Source organism: Sciurus vulgaris, assembly GCF_902686455.1.
Source record: "Sciurus vulgaris genome assembly, chromosome: 4".
NCBI lineage: Eukaryota > Metazoa > Chordata > Mammalia > Rodentia > Sciuridae > Sciurus > Sciurus vulgaris.
Genome location: NC_136464.1, coordinates 9,292,370 through 9,314,340, shown reverse-complemented (window position 1 = coordinate 9,314,340; position 21,971 = coordinate 9,292,370). Strand labels below are relative to the sequence as shown.

General features: G+C 38.1%; 2 protein-coding genes across 5 annotated transcripts in view; one reads left to right on the top strand and one right to left on the bottom strand.

The window, feature by feature from the left end:
* Positions 1-21,971, top strand: part of PLEKHA1 (pleckstrin homology domain containing A1) — a 69,580-nt gene that overhangs the window by 20,797 nt on the left and 26,812 nt on the right. For all 4 annotated transcript variants that reach the window (XM_079138481.1, XM_079138484.1, XM_079138483.1 and 1 more), the window contains 4 exons: positions 3,034-3,194; positions 11,353-11,409; positions 13,956-14,001; positions 20,689-20,786. In XM_079138481.1, the coding sequence (XP_078994607.1) occupies positions 3,054-3,194; positions 11,353-11,409; positions 13,956-14,001; positions 20,689-20,786 (342 nt within the window). In that variant the 5' untranslated portion in view covers positions 3,034-3,053. The remainder of the gene's footprint in view (positions 1-3,033; positions 3,195-11,352; positions 11,410-13,955; positions 14,002-20,688; positions 20,787-21,971) is intronic.
* LOC306660339 (TNF receptor-associated factor 4-like) lies at positions 7,344-9,380 on the bottom strand. Its single transcript, XM_079138473.1, is given in 4 exon segments — positions 7,344-8,988; positions 8,992-9,075; positions 9,078-9,119; positions 9,125-9,380. Coding segments are annotated over 4 exon segments (1,470 nt in total). The 5' UTR covers positions 9,281-9,380; the 3' UTR covers positions 7,344-7,800.

Sequence of the window (21,971 nt, the reverse complement as noted above, 5' to 3'; positions counted from 1 at the left end):
TTTTGATTAGCATTCCCTAGTGACTAATGACATTGTGCATCTATTTGTGTTCTTATTGGCCATTTTTTATTTCTTCTTTGGAGAAGTGTCTAAAGTTCTTTGCCCATTTTTAAATTGGATTGTTTTTTGTTCTTGAGTAGTAAGAATTATTTATATATTCTGAATGCTAGACCCTTATCAGATATATGTATAATTTGGAGATAGTTTCTCCCTGTAAGTTGCCTTTTCACTTTCTTGATACCTTTTTTTTTGGTACCAGTATTGAACCCAGGAATGCTTAACCATTGAGTCACATCCCCAGACCTTATTTATTTATTTATTTATTTATTTATTTATTTTTTGAGTCAGGATCTCACTAAGTTGCTGAGACTGACTTTGAACTTGTGATTCTCCTGCCTCCTGGGATTACAGGCATGTACCACCACATCTGGCTATTGATATCCTTTGATACACAAAAGTTTTCAATTTTGATGAAATCAGATTTATCTTTATTTTTTCTTTTGTTCTTGTTTTTAGGGTTATGTCTAAGAATTCATTGCCAAATCTACTTCTTTCTCAAAGTTTTATAGTTTTAGCTCTTAAATTTCGATAGTGTTAATCCATTTTGAGTTAATTTTGGTATGGTATGAGGTAGGGGTCCAGCTTCATTCTTTTTCATGTGGATGTTCAGTTATATCAGCACTATTGGTTGAAAATGCTGTTCATTCCCCATTGAATGGTGCTAGTGTCAGTGCTGAAAATCATACAGCAATAGATATGTGAGTTATTTCTGGGCTCTCAATTCTATATCATTGGTCTATGTCTGTCCTCATGGCAGTACCACTCAAGTTGATAGTTTTTAACCTTAGTATATGTTTAGATATGTTTTGTTTTGTTTTGTTTTTTTGCGGTGCTGGGGATCGAACCCAGGGACTTATGATTGCAAGGCAAGCACTCTACTGACTGAGCTATCTCCCCAGCCCCTAGATATGTTTAGTATAGAGTATAACTTTTTTGGTCACAGGGATTGAACTCAGGGGCACTCGACCACTGAGCCACATCCCAGCCCTATTTTGTATTTTGTTTAGAGATAGGGTTTCACTGAGTTGCTTATTAGCACCTTGCCATTGGTGAGACTGGTTTGAACTCAAGATCCTCCTGTCTCAGTCTTCCGAGCTGCTGGGATTTACAGGCGTGTGCCACTCCACCTGCCCTAGAGTATTAATTTTTTAAGCTTTAATTAGATTGTAGATAGTTTATAAAACTTTGGAAAACTTCATTAAAGAGATTATTTCTTTGTGAGTGCCAGACTTATAACACACACTCACACACACCTCACGTTTTTTCCTCCACATTTTTTTTATTGGTGCGTATTGTTGTATTAATGGTGGAATTTGTTTTTACACATTCATTCATGCACACAGTCAGTATAATTTGGCCAGTGTCATTCCCCGGCATTTCCCCTTTCCCTTTCCTCCTGTCTCCCTGTGGTCCCTTTCCCCGACTCTGCTGACCTCCCTTTGATTTTCATGAGAACCTCTCCCCTACATCTTTCTTTTCCTTTTTCTTCTCTGACTTCCACATAGGTGGGAAAACATGACCCTTGACCTTCTGAGTTTGATTTCTTTTACTTACCATAGTGTTTTCAAGTTTCATCTATTTTCCTGAAAATGACATAATTTCATTTTTTTGTGACTGAATAAAACTTCATTAGCTGGGATATATAGCTCAGTGGTAAAGCGTGCTTGCCTAGCATATTTTAAGGCCCTGGGTTTTATCCCCAGCACCACCAAAAAGAAACAAACAAAAAACCTATACATTTAATGGATAACTTTATTTGAAACTTTTTGATTTGTTTCACCACTTCTCTGCATACAAAATAATGATATACAGTAAGTATATCAGACTGCATTTTAATTGAATCTTCACCGGGAGTTAGTTTACCGTTAGTTAAGAACTAGTTATACAAATTCAGTCTGCCAAAAGGTATGGTGTTGCTGGCTCTGCTGGTATAGGAACAGCTGTCTGCAGCATGAATCAGACCTCATGTCAGGAAGATCACACATCTATAGTTTATAGATCAAGAATGGTGGCAAACACGGCTGTTTACCCAGATCCTGGTTTACAACAAAAGTGTCAGTACTTTAGAACCAGAGTGTGATATATCTCTTTAAGTTTTTTCTAATCTGTAACTGCTCTTTTTCTTTTTTTCCCGTAGTAATTTATTTGCTGAAAAAACTGGATAGTTTGTCCTTTAGTTTCCCATAGTCTGGTTTGGGATTGGATCTCAGTCTTCATGATTACCTGTGGTGCAGTTGAATATGTTCCTGTGTTCTGAATTTCCTGCCATTGCTAGTGGGATATAAGGGGACCCAGTAACTTGATCAGATTTAGATAAAAATATTTTTTGTTGTTACACGTTCACTTCATAAAGAGTTTTAGAGGGAGAGGATGGTGTCGAGCTTAAGAAAGGAGCTCTAGAGTGTTGGAATCTGGGTTTGAGTTGATTCTTTTTCTACTAGTTCTGTCATCCAGGGCAGTTACTTGCTGTCGGTGTTGAAGTCTTTAGTTGTGAAATGGTTTGATGATGCCTACATGTAGGGTTGTTTTAAAGGTTAAGATAAGGCATGGAAAGGAGCTATTGTAGAGTAAGTGGTCTGTAAACATTAGGTATTAGTGCTATTGTTTTATTAATTTTAAAATATTATAAAACAATCTTAAAAGCTAGATTTTCTTGATAAGAAATTAAAATTTGGAAAGCTGTTTTTTTACTCACCTGGGTTTATTTTATGGTGAAAGTAAGTAACTTGTTCAGCAGAAGGTTACAACTCTTCTTTTTCCCTATCAGTGCGAATAGTAAACCTAATTTCTAAAATGATTTGTGTCCCTGCTTCCAATTGTGGCATAAATGCATACTAACTGGTTTCACCTAACATTGAGAAGTAGGCTTCTTGTTGAACAGACTGCACCATAGCACAAATTTAATCTTGCATTCTATTGTGAAATACTTTTCTTTTTCCTAGGGAGCTTACTGTTAATGTTTTTATTTTACAGTGTAATGTTCAAGCCCAGAAATGCCTTATGTGGATCGTCAGAATCGCATCTGTGGTTTTCTAGACATTGAAGAAAATGAAAACAGTGGGAAATTTCTTCGAAGGTACTTCATACTGGATACCAGAGAAGATAGTTTTGTATGGTACATGGATAATCCACAGGTTTGTAAAATCCAAAGATTACCTTTTAAAAGCATAGTAAATCTTTAATTATTACATCATTTGACATATTCTCTAGGCTTTAGGATTTGTCTTCCTACGTAATAATATGTTTAGATATATTTCCTCTGGCCCCACACTCTGCCTTATCTGTACCCATGACTGTTATTGTCTTGTTTGAGTTTCAGAAGTTAAAACTACATCATTTGATAAAAATTTGTGCCTTTTTATATGTGTGTGTATTTCCCTTCTTGGGAAAGAAGTGTTACCTCCAGTGGAAATTTTTTTTTTTTTTTAAATCTTATTATTTATTTAAAAAGTCAAAAAATCACATATCCTTGTTTTGTTACTTTTCTGGACATTTCTGTCCTTTAAGCATGTGTGTAAATAAAATTTAAATTAGCAATATTTATCAGTTTTAATACATCAAAATAATATATGTTCCAGCAACTTGGGAGGATAAGTAGGAGGATTATAATTTCAAAGCCAGCCTCAGTAACTTAATGAAGCCCTAATCAACTTAGTAAGACCCTGTCCCAAAATAAAAAATAAAATGGACTGGGGATGTGGCTCAGTGGTTAAGTGCCCCCTGAGTTCAAGTCTGGTACCTAAAAGAAAAAACAAATAATCCCTGGTACCAATATAGCTCAGTTGGCAGAGTGCTTGCCTTTTAAGCACAAAGCCCTGGTTTCAATCCCCAGCTTGCAAAAAAAAAAAAAAAAAAAAAAAAAAAAAAAATATATATATATATATATATATATATGTACACATTTTTACATTCAGTTCTTTATACACTCAAGTAATTGGATGTAAAATTCTGTGAAACAAAATAACTGTAACGATGACCTGCAGAGTCTCTCTGTGGCATGGTGTAGGAACGACTCCTGGATTTAGGCATTCTGCAAATACATTTTCAATTTGCATATCTACCCTATTTATGTTTAAATCTTAACTACCAGAGGTGCTTTTCCACCTATCTAAAATCTTATTCCTTTGAGAATAGTATGGATAGATGAGATATAAAACCTTTATTAATTCTAAATTTTAAAAGAGGTGTGCATGGTTCTGATAGAAAATTTTTAACTCATTTTGATTTGAGATTTTTTTTGTAGTGTAGGGACTATTACTTTTTTCTTTCTTTTTTTAATGTGGTACAAAGGATTCTACCCAGTGTCTCACAGGTGTTGGGTAAGTGCTCTACCACAACCCCAGCCTGAACTATTACTTCCTAATCAATAAACTAAAACTACTTGTTACTCTTGGACATATATAGTATTTTTATCTTACAGTATTAGACTTGAATTTCAGTCATTGTAATGCCATATGTGAACTGAAATGTATTTTAGTTTTATTATTGCTTTGCAAATCGTTGGGTTAAATGTCACAGATTAAAAATTAGGATTCCAGTTTTAAGATATGTGAGAGACCTAAAAATAGAAATCATCTGTGGGTAATTTAAAATTTTCTCTTTTTGTGGGTCTCTATTTCAAATAAAATTTGTTATAAAAGTTAAAAGTGGAGATGTATGTTACAAGGAAATATATGCAAAGCAGGGGTGAATCCCTAGCAAAGGTCTTGCTCTGTGGGCTTCAAGTAGGTAGGGAATGTAACATCTAGGTAAGAGCAGGGACCTGTAGGAAATTCCATTCTGTTTCACAGAGCCAGAACTAGATCTCCTCCCTGAAAACTAGTCTAGCATTCCTCACTACCCTATACTCACTTTAGACTAGACAAGTTACATAGTGCTAATGCATAAGTATTTGTTTATATAAAGTTTGAATTATAAGGGACCTTAGTATTAATTCAGTCTTTTCCATAATAAAATAAATTTGTCTTCCCCTGGTCTTTATAGATTTTTAGATATTTGAAACACATATTACTAAAAAGTAGTTAAAATTGAGAAAGTGTTTATTATATTTTTCTGTGAATCAAAATCTAGCTCATTGCATCATGTAACCATCAGTCCCACTTTTGTCCTCCAGTTTTCTATTATCTAAGTTTAGTTCTTTATTTACAGGCAGTCAGTCTTTCACCTTTGGGATGTGTTTTAGTCAGCTTTTTTACTGCTGTGACTAAATGATCTGACCAGCACAGTTATAGAGGAGGAAAGGTTTATTTGAGGGCTCAAAGTTTCAGAGGTCTTAGTCCATAGAACGCCATCTCCATTCCCCGGGGCTCCAGGTGAGGCAGGACATCATGACTGAAGAGTGAAGCAGAGGGAAGCAGTTCCATCATCAGGAAGCAGAATGAGAGAGACTCTACTCACCAGATATAAACATATATACCCCAAAGCCACGCTCCAAATCCAGTCTCCTTCAGCCACACCCTACCACTTCAATTAATTCCATCAGGGATTAATTCACTGATTTGGTTAAGACTCCAGTCATTTGTCCTCTGAATCTTCCTGCATTGTCTAAATGTGAGCTTTCTATTCAAACCATAACAGGATGATAAGTGGTGTTTTAATTCACTTGATAATTTTTGAGTAGTGACTTTGTGTGAAACATATTTTGCTGGGAACTGTCTGCTATAACTATCTTTACAGAGCTTATTGACACCCTGTTTTACTCCCTTATCTCTGGGTGTAACCACCTTTCTTGGGAGATAGCCACCTGGGTGTGTTGTCACAGACTTATTACCTTTATTAACCTGGCCAGAGTTAGTGGGAGAAACAACAGGTCAGCAAAATCAAAAGTTTGTTTGCTCTTTTTAAAAAAATGTATAGATCAGATTCATCCCTTTTAAGACCACAAGTCTTTATCTGGGGCAAACTTCTTTTCCTAAGGTAGAAACTAAAAACTTGACCCCCTATAATCACTGCTTGCCAGATTCCAGTTCCTCGTTCTTCTCCAGAGCCAGGGCATAATTTAGCCTGTGTTCTCTTCCTCGTAGGCCTCTCTTTGCAAGGTCTGTGTGACTTATATGTGGTTTCTCCTGAATTTTACTTAAAACTCATTGTTTTTCTATTTCCACGCATCAGAGTCTTCTCATAATTCTTCCTCTTATCAGAACTTCCCACTTAATAGATCTAAACAAAAGGAAATATATCGGTTACCCTGAAATGAAACATGAACTTGGAATTCAGAGGAAGGACACAGAGCTAGCAGAGGGAGTTGGCAACTTCATTGTTGTGGTAACATCTGAAATTGACCTAGAATGTTGGGGATGATATTGGTTAAGAGGTAATAACAAGTAGTTACTCCAGGTCTCAGAGTGTTGTAGACAAAGCAGTCAAAGCAAGAGAACCTTTGCACATTTGGATAATAGTTTATTCTTTGGCAGGGGCATCTGTTGAGGATTTCAGCAGGGTCTTTGTCACATGAATTTTTGGGGGTGGGGGTGTTGCTGGGGACTGAACCCAGGACTTTGTGTATGTTAACCACAGGTTCTACCATTGAAGTATATATCCCCAGCCTCTCACATGAAAGTTATTATCTCTGTTGTAATTAGTTCAGTGATTTTTCTGGCTATTTGCAGAATTTTAAATCTTTTTTTTTTTAGTTCTTATTAATTTTAAGTCTTTTTTTCAGCTTATGAGAATCTTTTAAAATCTTGACCTGCCATTAATACTATTTAGTGTCACGTAAACATAACAATCAAGACATAATTTTTTCATGGCAACTTTAGTAAAACATATTGCTAAGATTATTACATTAGTTAAATTATATTGAATTACCAGTTTATAGCCATTTTGAATTACTGAAAAATGTCAGTTTCAAATGTTTCAGTCTCATTGTTTTTGTTGAAGTGTGCTACATAGTTATATTGATTGTAATAACCCTGGTAAAGAAAGAAAATGGGTTTGATGCACCTGTCCTTAGAGAGCCACTTCTCTCTTCAGTGCTTCCTTGACCCTAGTCATTGGTTTAAACAGTCCATGCTAATGTGTTACTAGGAATCACTTGGGGGCTTTCTGTGTTCGGTTGAGGAAGTTTGGTTGGTGATAGAGAATTAAATAATTAAGTAACTGCTAGGAAGTGAATTTGAAGAAACATTAAAAAGTATTTGGGAAAATGAATTTAGGAGCCCATAAGTAACAAATGGCTTATTTCCCTTTGTATCTTAAATGTCTTATTAATTTATTAGTTATTCTTTTTTTTTTTTTTTTTTTTTTTTTTTAATAAATACAATCCAGGATTTATTAAAAATCAGGGCTCCCTGTTGTGCCTTCCTGGTGCTAAGTAAATAAATAACCAGAAGGGACACAGTTGGGGAAAGAAGAAAAATCAATCTCAAGACAGTCTTTTAACTACCCCTCCCTTTCCCAACCCCTCCCTATGGCTCTTGGGACATAGCACCTAAGCAGGTGCTCAGTCCAGGTAGAATGTGGCCGGCACCAAGGCATACCTGCCCTGCCCAGGAGGGGAGACAGTCCCTGGGATCACTTGTTTCCAGCCCTTGATAACCCAGAGACCTGCTCCCCACAGAGGCCAGGGCTGAAGCACCAATTGGAGGCACCTGAGGGTGGTAGTGGTAGGGGGAGAACAGGGTTAACAACCCAGGCAGCATAAGCAGCTGAAAGGGGGTCCGGCCCCCTCTCCAGGTTCAACCAGTGCCTGACAAGTCATGTCCCATCCCCCTTCTCCCCTTGAGCCTGCCAGTTCTGCACTCAGCTGAGGATCTTCCGGGGCAGTTCAACGGAGGCATGGATGAAAACTGCATCATCCCGCACATAGTTTCGCTTTCGGATATCCTGGTGGGAGATGAACTTGGGGTATCCAAAGCCCAGAGAACTCTCATCCAGGGAGCCTCGCCAAGTGCCTGGCTTTTGGAAATTCTTCCAGTTTGGGTCAGGGTGGAAGGTCTCAGTGACATGCTGCGGCTTAGCCAGCCCTGGATCACTCTGATCCAGCAGGGAGAAAGTGACACGACGGGCAAAGGGCCACTCAAGGAGATTGTCAAAGGCTCCTGGCAGCACACGAATGTAGAGAGAGAGATGTGTGCCCTCACTACTGCCGTTGCCATTGAGGAATGCAGACACCTGTAGCTTGTAACCATACTTATGTGTGTAGAAGGCTGGGCTGAAGCACTCGAGGTTGGGCTTGGTCTTGGCCTCTTGTAGCCGCCGCCCATAGCTGCCAATCTTCCAGATGAGCACACCATCACAGCCTACTGATAGTTCCTCCAGCTCTCGACGAAGCTCCTGCAGCTCCTGCCGCTGCCGGCTCACCAGGGCACACATCATAGCCAGATGTGGTTTCACACTCTCCTCCACGTGCCGCGCCATTGCCAGCTTAGGGCACCTGTGCTTGCAACCGGAGTCTTTGAATGGGCATAGCACCAAGGCAGTACTACAGCTGTCCTTCAGATGATTCGGCAGGTCCTCCCGAGCCACAGTGCCTACGCCACATTGGTTGGGGCAGGGCACTGGCAGCCTTGGGCACTGGTATTGATGGCTCTGGATGGTGTCAAAAACGAACTCCTTTGTGCAATAGGTACAAGGCTGGGTGCGCTTGGGGCACTCAGAAGTGGCATGCTGGGCCAGTAATCGCCGCATCATGCGGGCACCACACTTGTTCTCACAGTACACACTCTCTTGGGGGCACATGCCCTCATGGCTCTCATAGGCTTCCCCACTGAAGTCACAACCACAGAACTCGCACTTGAGGCGCCGCTTGGGGCAGTCATGCTGCAAGTGTGCAGGCAGATCACGGCGACTCAGCTTGGCAGGGCAGCGATTGGGGCAGGGGATTACATTGAAGCTGCAGGTATTCAGGTGGCCCTGTAAATGTCGAAGTGGCCCACTCCAGCGGCAGCCCTCCTCACTGTGGATGCACCGGATGGGCAGGCCAAGCACCTAGACCTCCAGCTCTGGGTCTGGGTAGATCTTGGCATAGTCCAGGGGAAGTTGGTCCTCCGGGCATTTGAAGACTCCACCTGCCAGAGGAGGTCTGGAATGTCTTCATTTACAGGTGAAAGAACAGAGCCTCATAGATGAAACAGCACCTGAGGAATTCCTGCAGGCAAGTGTCGCAGAAACGGTGGCCACAGGTAGAAACCTGCACGGGCTCGCGCATGGGCTTCCCGCACAGAGGGCACAGGAGTCGCCGCTTGGGCTTCTCCAGGAACTTGTAGTCGAAGCCGGGCATGGCGGGCGGGCGAGCGGCGGGCACGGGCAAGCGGGGCCGGGCACGCGGCGGCCCCACAGCCCGCGCCTCGCTCCGGCCGCGCTCGCGGCTCCGGGCGGCGCCGACTCTATTAGTTATTCTTCATTGTCAAGTAGTACATTTTGAAACCTAATTTTTTTCCAGTTGATCTTGACAACAGTCCTTCTAGTTCATAGATGTGTTTTGAATGTATTTTTTAAATCTTCCAGCTCCTTTTATTTTCTTGTACTGTATTACTGTTTAATCTTTGATCCTATATTTCATGCTTTGGCTTCTCAGTTCTCTTCCTCACACAAAGGCTTAGGCTGTGCCAGCTAATTAAAGTAATAGACCTATGGAAGATTTAAAAGAAAAAGGTTATTTTGAATTAAAGGGGTAATAGCTTGAAAAACTCATTTTAGTACTAGGGATTTTTGAAAACAAAATTCATTTTCTTATCCAGAATGTTTTTGAAAAACAAAAAACATAAACATAAAATATTAGAATACAACTAAACTTTTAAACACTTAACATTAAAAACTAATTTTGTTTTATATATACATTTATTGATTTATATTTGGAAGCTTGTACATCTATACAATTCAGAGCAGAACATAATGCAGTTTTACTCTACATAGGAGTAGTAAACATTTTGAAAAAACTGTCCCCATCAGCAATAACCAGTTCATGTTTGGGAATCTTAACAGTGAAATGTGTAAGCTCCCAGTAAGCTTATAGAGATCTGATGAAGATACTTTTTAATCATTTATTGGAATAAGCTGTAGACTTTTTTCTTAATATGCAGTATTAAAGTCAGGAGAAGAGTTGATCCTGCTTCATTTCCAGCAGGGATAGTTTTCAAAATCAGAGTTTAGGTCTACTTTTGAAATCATCCATCAGTCTTTTCATTTATATTTTTCATTATTTTTCCCAAGTTCTTTTATTTGGTTTTGCTACCTCTAGGTTCTTTTATTTGGTTTTGCTACCTCTGTCTTCACTTTTGTAAACTACCTAGTTTATTATATTTTAAGATGTATTAATTAAAGCATAATTTTGATTATGGATCTGCTCACCAGCCTTCTTCATTGGTTTCAATGCTATAAATTCATTTATCTCAACAGTACAGATTTTTTGTTTTTTATTTAGGACCTCTATTGTTAGGTTCTCAATTCACATCCCCAAACTGCCATTTTTCTACTATAGCCCATCACCATCACTTATTTATAGATTGATTTTTAGAAAGTACTTTTCGAGTTTCATTTGGTATAGATGTACAGTAATTTTTTCATTCTAATACAGAACTTCTGGGCATTGTCAATTGCTTGCTGCAAAGCTTGTGTCTCAGCCTGGAATATTCTCTTTCCTGCTCTTTACGTTTTAAATTTTTGCTTTAAAGTTTTGCCTAAGCATTATTTGTTCCTTCAGAGTCTTTCTTGATAACTTCACCCAGAAAAGATTCTGACTTCATAATTCATTACACTTAGCTCTTTTGTGACACAAACCATACCCCAAACTTGTTAGGAATAAAAATATTTTGAGTAAATATACATTCCCTACATATTATTTAGGGATAATCAGTATTTTGGAAAAAAGTCATCAATGTAGATGAAATGTGGTATGACAACATTAAAACACTTAAATGAGAGAAAAATCCAGTAGTTTTTTTTTTTTTCAAGAGATACATTTGATAAAGAAGTTTTAATAAAACAAAGTAATATGTGTAGTCTTCTAAAAATTTACAATTTTATTTGTTTCATGTTTTTAAATATTTTTCCCATTACTTTCTGGAACAAAATCTAATCATTTTTGTCACTTTTTAAGCTCGTGAAAAAGAATATTTGACTGCAATGATAAAAACAGACTTAGCTATAGAATGCATTATAGAACAGAGGAGATGCCAATTTGTAAGTTGCCATCTTGGTGTCAGACTTTGTAATAATGTACATGAGAAAAGCGGATTTCTAAAATGTGATATTAACAACTCTACTTTCTTACCTTTACACTATATGAAACACTATATTATAAGTAAATTTATAATGTTGACTATTAATTATGTATTAATAATTTGTTTCTAGAACCTCCCCTCTGGATCATCACGTGTTGGAGCCATTAAACTTACCTACATTTCAAAGGTAGTCTTTATACATTGTTTTACTTTTATGTGTGAACTAAAATTCCTCTTAGTGCAAGTGTGAACAGAAGCAGCAGTTTCTATTTCATTTAAAGGTGTGTATCATGCTGAAAACAGTACCTGATTATTACAGGTAGGAAGATCCTTAAATTGACAATATTGGAAAGAATATAAATTTGACCTGCAGGACGTGGTGATTTGCATAAGTTAAAATTAGCATATGTGTCAGGTACTTGAACATCAAAAAGAGAGAAATCAGTTAGCCGACTTTTTTTTTTTTTTTTTTTTTTTGTGATGCTGGGGATTGAACCCAGGGCCTTGTGCATGTGAGGCAGGCACCAACTGAGCTATATCCCCAGCCCCTAGCTGACTATTTTGAGAAGGTCTGGAAAAGAGTTTTATAAGTGGGTGGTTGGTTTTTTTTGTTTTGTTTTGATTATTTTTTGGTGCTAGGGAGCTCAGGGGTGCTCTACCACCAACCTATATCCAGAGCCTTTTTAAAATTTTATTTTGAGACAGGGCTTTGCTGAGTTGCTGAGTGTGGTCCAGAGCTTGAGATCTTCCTGCATTAGGAGCCACCACATTGAGCTCCTTTGCTTTTGACGTTATGTTTATGTTTTATTTTGAGGAAAATATGGACCATCTTCATGTTGAATGGATGATTTTTTTCCTTGTTTTTACTTTGGTTCTGCTCATTTCTGTTTTTTTATTTTCCTGATGCCCTTATAATACTATTTTTTCTATTTTTAAAAAACTGAGATTTTATATTGATCAGTTAGCTGTTTTCCTTTTCTTTAGTTAGTGTTTTGGAAAGAGACACAAAGGTGCTAGTCCTGTGGTTGTTTTGTTTTATTTTACATAAAAGGCATAAAAGTTGGTTGATAACGTCAAGTATGAGATGCAAAAGGTATCAACAGTGCTATTGAATAATGTAGGCTGATACTCATACTGTGATTTGTTGACAAAGATGGATCATTTCAACAGAGTACTGATTTATAGATGTGCTTTTATTCAGAAGACATACTTTTGTAAATAAAATACTTCATCATTATGACAGTAAAACTATTCATTCTTATTGACAAAACATTTATTAGCCCTTGGACAACAAAGATAACATATATAAAAGGAAACACATTCTGTTAAAGTTATATAAATTTTCAAAAGAAAAATATCATTGTAGTGTTCCTGCAAATTCAGACTTTTTTTTTTTTGTGTGTGTGTGTGTGTGTGTGTGTGTGTGTGTGTGTTACTAAGGATTGAACCCAGGGCCTTGTGCTTGCAAGGCAAGCACTGTACCAACTGAGCTATATCCCCAGCCCAAATTCAGAAATTTTAAAAATGCTTTAAGGTAGCTTATTTAATTTGTATAGAAACTATTATTAGGAAGGGTGGAATTCCATTGCAAAATTAACTTAGGCTCCCAGTTTGCTTGATTGCTTAACATACGTATATAATGTAATGAGTGCCAAGCATTTTTTTATTTTTAATGAAGTGACATGGGAAAAGCCTCTTTTATTGAAAGGCAGTTAGGAAAAAAAATAGATTGCCCATATACCTGTGTCTTTTTTAATCATTTGTTGCCTAGACTTTTTTTGTTTTAAAATTGGAACTCTGTAGAGTAGGCAGGGAGACTAGCCAGCTGCTCTCCGTCTCCGCTGCTCCCCTTTTAACATACAACCTCTTCTCTGTGCAGTTCTGTTAACTTTCCTCCCAGTCCTACAGCTTACTGAAGTTTGAGTTGTACAGTTTGTACTCTACTTCAGACATTTCAGTTTTTTTTACCCAGAATTTATTCCTGGAACAAAGTTCAGTGTGACTCAGCTGTGAATTTGCAGTTGGGATCAGAATTCCTTTTGAAGGTACAAACCAGATGCCACAGAGGCAACAGCATCGCTATAGTCATCCGTGGGATTCTGAGAGCTCCTTATGTAGGGATAGCAGCAACCAGGTAGGTGCAGCTAGTTGCTTCACTTTCTAAAATGAACCTTGTGCTCCATTTAACCAAGTGACTCCCTTACCCTGTATTCTCCTGTCAAGTGGGGATTGAGTACCTTGTTGATTTCTCTTAGGAGGTTAATGCCTTCTGGATTTGGGGATTTTACAACAGTCTTCCCCTTGCCCACCACCATTTCACTGATTTTGAAATATGAAACTTGAGAACAATTCAGAGCTTATAGATTATTCATTGAGGGTGTTTTGAAGATTATGTTAAATGAAAAGTATTTATATGTATGACATAAAGCATACTGGTTTACTTTCAACTTCTTCATATTTCCTTCAGAGAAAAAGCAAGAATTTTCAAAGAAAAATTACAACATTACATCTGAAACTCAGATCTTAAACTTAATTTGCTCTTCTTTTTCAGTTGCTATCAAAGTTTAATTTCAGGTCTCTGTGCTAAATGTATAGGATTGTTGGAAAAGTATTCATGTAAGAGTTTCTGTGCTAGTTGAGTTTGGTTATAGTGGTATTGAAGAACTGAATAACTTATCTCTCTCTCTCTCTCTTTCTCTTTCTCTTTCTCTCTCACTCTCTTTTTTTTTTAAGGTTAGCGATGCAACTAAGCTAAGGCCAAAGGCTGAGTTCTGTTTTGGTAAGTAGCCATATTTTATTTTAGGATTTTTGTTTGTTTGTTGGTTTGTTTGTTTAGTACTGGGGATTGAATCCAGGGGCATTTGACCACTGAGTCACATCCCTAGCCCTATTTTGTATTTTATGTAGAGACAGGGTCTCCCTGAGTTGCTTAGCACCTCGCTTTTGCTGAGGCTGTCTTTGAACTTGAGATCCTCCTGTATCAGTCTCCTGAGCCTCTCGGATTACAGGTATGCGCCACTGTGCCCACCTGTTAGTTATTTTTAATTAGATTGATATACTTAATTCCATCAGATTAAAATAAAACAGTCACAGAAAATACAGAGAATAAACCTATGGTTTAATGAGTTAGTTTAAGGCAAATTCCCTTGCAGTCACCATCCAGGTAAGTCAATAAAACTTTGCCCCCAGACCCCAAACCCAAAGCTTCTTTCTGTTCCCTATCCTAGTCACAGCTTCCTCTCTGCACCCAAGTGTAAATGTTATCTTGACATTTATATTGTTCACCTTCATTGAGATTCTAGGTAATTTTTAACTTTGTACATAGTATTATTCCATATTATTAAACATAAATAATGAAAAAGATTTGGTCTTGAGTTTGTGGATTAGGAGAAATTTACAGTTTTGGAGGCAGGAGTAGTTAAAGTTATTAGATTCACTTGATGAGCAGGTATTTAGTGAACACCTCATGTGTGCCAGACACTGTGCTTGCATTGGGATGATGAGGTGAATAGGAGCAGTTGCTGCCTTTAAGGATCTCAGAGGCTGGTTGTCTGACATATAGACACAATATCAGGTTATTGTCATTACATTTATCAATGTAGATAAAGGGGAGTATAGTCTATTAAAGAAGCACCAAGGAAGAGTTCCACATCCTCACAGGGGACCTCTGGAGTCGGGAGAACCACACTGGCTGAGGTGATGAGTTGAGGCTAGGTAAACTCCTGGCCATTCTTTCACTGAGGAGAAAGGAGGGAGGACCACGTGGGCAGAGGTGTGCAGGGAGAAGAGCATGGGGTGGGGGTGGAGCACTTGGTGAAGTTGGGGCAGTGGTGGGAGGCTGAAGTTTGGTTGGGGGTTGACAAGGGAGGAGAGAAAGTGAAGAGCACCTGGAAGCAGACCAGAGGCGGAGGAGCTTGGTTTGTAAGAATGGGAGAGCCCTGATGCAGACAGATTGGTTCGGTGACTTTTGAACGGCTGTACTTAAGGGCCTGAATTCGGTGGTGCCAATGGGAGAAAGAGGAAAGTTGGAAAAACATTAGAAGGAAAATTGTAAGCTCTTGGAGGGGGATGTGTGGGAGCTGAAGGGAAGCTTGTGTCACATAAAGAAACAGGGAATTGGGGCCAGCTGAGACGAGGCAGAATGTTTGGTAAGGAGGTCCAAGGGGTGGGGGAACTTTCAGGTGGAAATGTTCTGGTGGCAATAACTGAGAACTGGATAGAACTGAAACATTAGGAATGGAGGAGGTCTAGGGGTGAGGGATGTCTTAAGAGTACTTGTCTAGCATGCATGAGACCTTAGGTTCAATCCCCAGCACTGCCAAAACAAAGACCAAAAAAACCGCAAATGGAGAACTGGAGTCTTAAAATAATGGGTGATGGTTGAAACAGAGAATTGATAACCTCTCAGAATATCACTAGTGGACACTAGTGATAGGAGGAGCAGAAATTAGGAGTGGCCGACTGACATAAAGAGAGACCATTTTACATTGTTGTAAAAAGATACTTTGGGAGATAGAATTAATGTTACAGTTTTCTGTCTTACTTGCAAAGAGCAACTTTCTATGGCAGGCGGTGAGTTAGGAATAGCATCTGATGGTAATCATATGTATCTAGTAATATGATAGGAGCAGCATGGAATACAGTAGTTTTAAAACTATCTTTTTAGCTATTTTTAGAAGTTACATGTTTACTACAAATCATAATATTGGTTATTAAATAAGAAAATTCCTAGGAGCCTTATAAATGAAGGCTATTGGGGACAAGTCAAGTAACAAAGAATTTTGTATTTTAGAGTGTTTAATGAATTTACTTTTGACAAATGTATATTTGTACGATTTCATAGTTTTGGATATTTAAAATAGGTGATTTTAGTTGGAATCAAAGATTAAGATTAGTTACTTACTGGTCTATCAGTAGTTTATTAGTTTTCAATTGCAGAAGAGAAAAGAGTCATAAAATGCTTACTTTCAGAGAGAGGAGGAGACACACACACACACACACACACACACACACACACACACACACAGAGGCTTCTAAAATGGAATCACAATTTCCTTTTGAAGTCACAACATAATCTCTCAAATTGCTCCAGAACAGTAGGACAAGAAATACTCAAACTTCCTCTGATGAAGGTAGTAGACATGAGTGAACCTCACTATAGAAAGGTAGAAGGTAGAAGGAGGAATGGTAGGTGCCATGGCAGCTTAGAGAAAGAGGCAGTGAAAAGCTAACCATTCCCTGCTCTGCCCTGACTCTAGACCCCCTGGAAGAGCTCTACAAGTGAGCAACCCCATAATCCAAGAGAGTCCAGTCCCCCCCCCCCAAATTCTTCCTATATTATTCTTTTTTTTTAAATAGCTTTGAAGTTATACATGGTAGATGGGTTCCAGTCAGTCTTTTTAACACCTCTTTTTAAAATATGAATATATAACCCAGAATTACTTAATATTTGAGGTGAATTATCAAATAGGAAAAGGGACATGAAACAATGGAACACTCAGATGAAAAAAAAATCTAAAGGTAAGACAAAGGTAAAGAGAGGTAATAGGAGAGAAGTAAGAAAATTAGACACTGTCAAGGAAGTCCAACATCTAAGAGAGGAGGAGAGGGTAGAAAAAGAATAGCGAGGTTAGGGGAAACTGACAAAGAATGAGATAACATGTTTTATCATCAGTCAATACATAACCACAGTTGAGCCATTGTCAGTGCTGGGTTGATGGTTTTTGTTTGCAGTTAAACTAATGTTTATGCTTTAGTGTTTATCCCATTTGTTTTATTTATTTTGATGGTGAAGATTTGGAATAAAGTAGTCCAGTGAAAAGGCAGGAAGCACACAAGCCTCAGGGGTGTGTTCACTGTTCATCTGTTCATGATGAACCCTGGGGTTCAAGTGCATGGCAACACAGGTGTCCTAGTTCTTTTTTTTTTTTTTTTTAATTTTTTTAGTTGTAAATGGACACAATGCCTCCATTTTATTTATTCATCTTTATGTGGTGCTGAGGATTGAACCCAGTGCCTCACATATGCTAGGCAAGCACTCCACCCCTGAGCTGCAGCCCCAGCTGGAGGAGTCCTAGTTCTGCTCTTTGTTTGTTTTTAATCAGAGTTTCTTTCCCTGTTTCCTCTTCCCTCTGATAGTGCAAATGTACCGCTCTTCAGTGATTTGCTTTATATTTTCCACAGTACTTCTGTAGTTCTTGAAAATCTCCAGAGTATGATGATGGAGAACAATAATCTGTCCCAAGCTTGTGCTAGGTCTTTGCATGTATCATCTCCATCTCTCAAGGAAGGGGTAGGTAGCTTTTTTTTTTTTTTTTTTTTTCCATAGATGTAGAAAACAGGGCTCAGTAGTCAGATGATGTTTATGGGATGATTCTGCTTGTAAGAGCATCAGCCAGTTGGATCTTACTGATTGCAAGCTTTCATTTATTTATTTTTTTTCTGCAGCAGATCACTACACCTCTCTTGCTGTGAAATAATAAAAAGTATGTGAGTTTTTATTCAGACTTCAAGGTGTGCCAGAAGTCTTTTTTAGAGATTCGTCAGCCTCACTTTCTTCTCTTAGTGTTGTGGGACACAATTTTAAGAACAGACCAATGACCACTGAAAAGTCCAAATTTAAGAGTCTTTATTAGCCAGCCAGCTGACTGTCTCACATGATGCCCCAAAATGGCTACTGGAAACAGCCCTGACCTTTGGGTTGCAGGGGTTTCTACACCATTAGTACATCAATCATAAGTATCTGTTGCTGTGATTTAAAATTACAAACTAACATCATGAGATCTGAAATTATTAGCAGAGGGGGAAGTGGGTCAAAATGACCTTACTTGGGTCCAAACGAAAGAATGGTTACTAACATCTAAGCAATCACTGTTGACATCACCATTAACATGGTACATTGTTTAAGAAAAATAGGAATCAAAAAGAGAACAATTTTTCATTATATAAGAATTGTCATTTTGTATTGCCAGACATGTCATGCTAAGTAACTGATGATGGGTACAGAGGCAGGGCTTTCCAAGGGAGAAGTATTTCCTACATAACATGGAGTCTTAGCAAAATGGAGTCTGTTTAGTCATTGCCCATATGACCTTGCCTGTAACATTTCCATGGAGCCAGTCTGTCAGCCCATCACTGTTAGAAGAGGTTCTTATAGAAACGTTATTCATTCAGAAATATATGTCTTAAACTTTAACTTTGTACCAGGTTTAGCATATTAATAAATGTTGAGATTTTCAAACACTTCAGCATTCTGAGTAAATGCCCAAAACAACATTGAGGGTGAGAAACCATTGTGAGGGCTGAGCTTCAACTCTGTGAGAGTCTAAAACCATACTGTACTAGCAGCTAGGAGGTAAAACCACAAGTTGTATATTGACATAATGTTCTTTCTAGACATATGTAACTCACTAGTTTATCTTAAAATTTTATCTTTATGATATTTCTAATTTCTCCAGCCTTTAGAATATAAAGGAACAGTTTGCAGTGTGTTAATGTCTAGTTTCCAGAGTAGTTGTTCAGTGGCACTTCATGGATACATTTTTATTTTCTTTCAGAAACCCTCACTTTAATCAAGGAAGTTCTGGTTTGGTTCTGGTTTCAATTTCAAAATCTTGTGTATTTGGTAACTTTTTTCCCTTGAGAGTTTTCATTTTTCGCTTCTCTCAGTCTTATTCAGCTGGATGCTAGTACATCATTTCAACTTCTGGTGCAGAGTTTTGAAAGTTATTTTTATATTTTAACAATTCCAACAATGTAGCTATTCACATGCTTTAGCTTCTGTTATAATATTTATGTTTTTAAAAATAAATGCACATTTTATATAATAAATAGCTTTAATTCAAGAATTAACTATGATAGTTTGTACCAACTATCTATGCATATGTGCTTTGCTTTATAAATAGCCCTAGTCCCTAAAGGGTATATGCAAATTGTATTAGAAGCTCCATGTGTACAAAGATTTTTTTTTTTTTTTTTAAAGGAAACTCCTAAGGGCTAGAAAAAAGAAAGTTCTACTTTTTCTAATCTTTTTTTACATTTGAATTTTTATTCTTTTTAGTTATACTTGAAAGTGAGTCTTTTTTACCTTTATATAAATTTGGAGTATATCTTATTCTAACTAGGATCCCAGTCTTTATTTTTTTAATCTTAAGGGAAGTTTTCTAAATATATGAAATCTAGAGATGTTAAAGGAAAAATTGGTAGACTATTTGAGTTTGAGCAAAGATACCATGAACAGAGTGAAAATACACAAATGACAGATTAGGGAAAGTACTTTAGTAAAACAGAAAAGGTTACTACAGAGGTGCATATAAATTAGTAGACAATAAATGGACAACTCAGGAGATATATGAATAAAGAAAATAAAGCTCACAAAGCAAATACAAATGACCAATAAATATGCCAAGGTAATTTGTCCCAATAATCAAAGAAATTCAGATTTAAACACGGTATAATTATCCACTGATTAGGTTGTCAAAGATTGCTCTATCAGTCAAAGTCCAGTCAAGCATACACCACATAAGGTATTTAAATCCCAAAGGAATTATTATAGGGACTAGGTTACTTAAATCTTGAAAGGCTGAAAGAGCACAAAGGTAATGTTCAAGTTACCCATAAATTAGAAACTGTGTGAAGCAGCTCCACAAAAATAAAGAGGTAGTATATCACCTAGGACTTGGAGGAGCAGCCAGCAGGGAACTACTAATTGGTACCTGAGGGCATCTTGCCAGGACAGTGTGGGGAGCAGCAGTAGCTAGTTGTGTGCTGCTGTTAGAGGGAGGTAGGGAGGTCAAGAGCAGAGTTGGCAAGAGTATCCTCTCTTGTCCTCCCCACTCCACCTTTCAGGCTTCCACCAGTACTTCCCATTGGCAGAACATGATCCCAGCTTGCCAGAAAACCTAGGGAGTGCTTTGTGCAGACACCCAGCCCCAGTATCCCAGAGCCCTGGGGCTGAAAACAGGAGGTCTTTAACTAGCATAGGTGCTAATAACCAGTCCTGGTGAGGAGTAAGTAAAGAGGGCTTTGTACACACTGTTGGGAGCAGTGTAAATGGATTCAGACTTTTCACAAGACAGTATGCTAATACCTGTAAACATTTTAAATGAATTCCCTGTGACCAGCAAATTGTCAAGAAAACTGTCCCATAGAAATACTAGTCCAAATGTGGAGAAAGATATGTTTTATTTTGGTATTTTATCCAATTTCAAAAATTAGAAATAGCTTGAGTGTCTGTTGTTAGGGGATTGACTCACTATGTTGTGGTATATTCATTTAATGAAAAATGTGCCCATAAAAAGAATTTTCCCTATGTAATTGGGTAGTAAGAAGAGTATTTTATATGGGCAAATATATTTTGTCAAATCTAAGAGAGTCACAGTGTTGAATCTAGCAAGATTTTTCAACCACTGCAAACAAATTTAGAAGTGACAGTACAATATTTCATGTTTATTTTTTCTTTCTACAGTTATGAATGCAGGAATGAGGAAATACTTCCTACAAGCCAACGATCAGCAAGATCTAGTAGAATGGGTAAATGTGTTGAACAAAGCTATAAAAATTACAGTAAGTATTTGGAACTTTTTTGAACAATTTTCAGTGTCTTGAAGTAATCATTACATTTTGAAAATGTACCTACCAAATGTCCCCAGCTTGCTATCAGGTCACATACTCGAGCTTTGTTTAAAAGACAGATGTTCAAAATGTGAAAGCTTTCTCTTGTACCTGGTTACCATCAGACATTTCATCTGCCCACAAATGCCTTTTCATCCATTGTGTTCCTGATAAGGACATATATCACTGAAGATTTTAACCATGCCTTATGCTAATGTTACTGGGGGAAATACAAGCTACAGCTTGCAGAGTTGCACCTTGAGGGCATGTTGTTTTTCTTCCAGAGTAGGATAAGAGGCTTCCTTCCACCTACCCAGGTGATGGGAATAGGCCTAAGCCCTGATAGGGCAGGAGTTGAAGATGGGAGCAAGACAAGGGGAGATGAAGGGCTGAGCAATGAGGCGCAGTGCAGGGATCTGGTGGGAAGAACTGTGGCAGCTGGATGGTTCTGCTCAGGTGGCCCTAGCAAGTTGCCCTCAGGCGCTAGCTTTCTTCCTTTTCCTGCACTTTTCCCTTCAATGCCAGAGCTTCATGCTCTTCGGACCTTCTTCCAATGTTGCAGCCTCTTTGCTTCCAACATGAGCTCTTTTTTTTTTGGTTGTTTTCTGATGAACAGTAATATTTATTAATATACTGTGACAGGCGTTGGATTGAAAGTTTTACCTAAAAAGTGAGGCTTAGAAAGATTAAATGACTTCTAAAGATTTCAGAGCTGCTAAACTTTCGACTGGGTGCCCAGGACAGCCAATCAGGCTTTGGAGCTTAGCTCTGAGGTGCAGTGAACAAAGGGCCCCTCTTGATGTTCTGTTCCAGTTTTTCAGAGCTGGTTTACTACTGATGCTAATGAGCAAGGGCATGGGGTGTACTCCCTGACTGAGCCTCGCTGCACCTTCTCCTTGCACACTACAGAGAAACATTGTAGGCTGCCCAGAAAAGCTTGGGAAGGAGTTCTGTGGGGATTGTGCCAACTGAAGGGTGTTTTAATAGTGTGGTTACTTACTGGCCCTAAACAGCTTACTCTCAAGGAACATGCTCCCTGCAAGTCAGCTTGTTAGTCACCTCTTAGTTTCCTTCTAAAGGGCATGATTCCACATTTACATCACAGCCTAAGAGTTACTATAGCTAAAACTGTGCTCA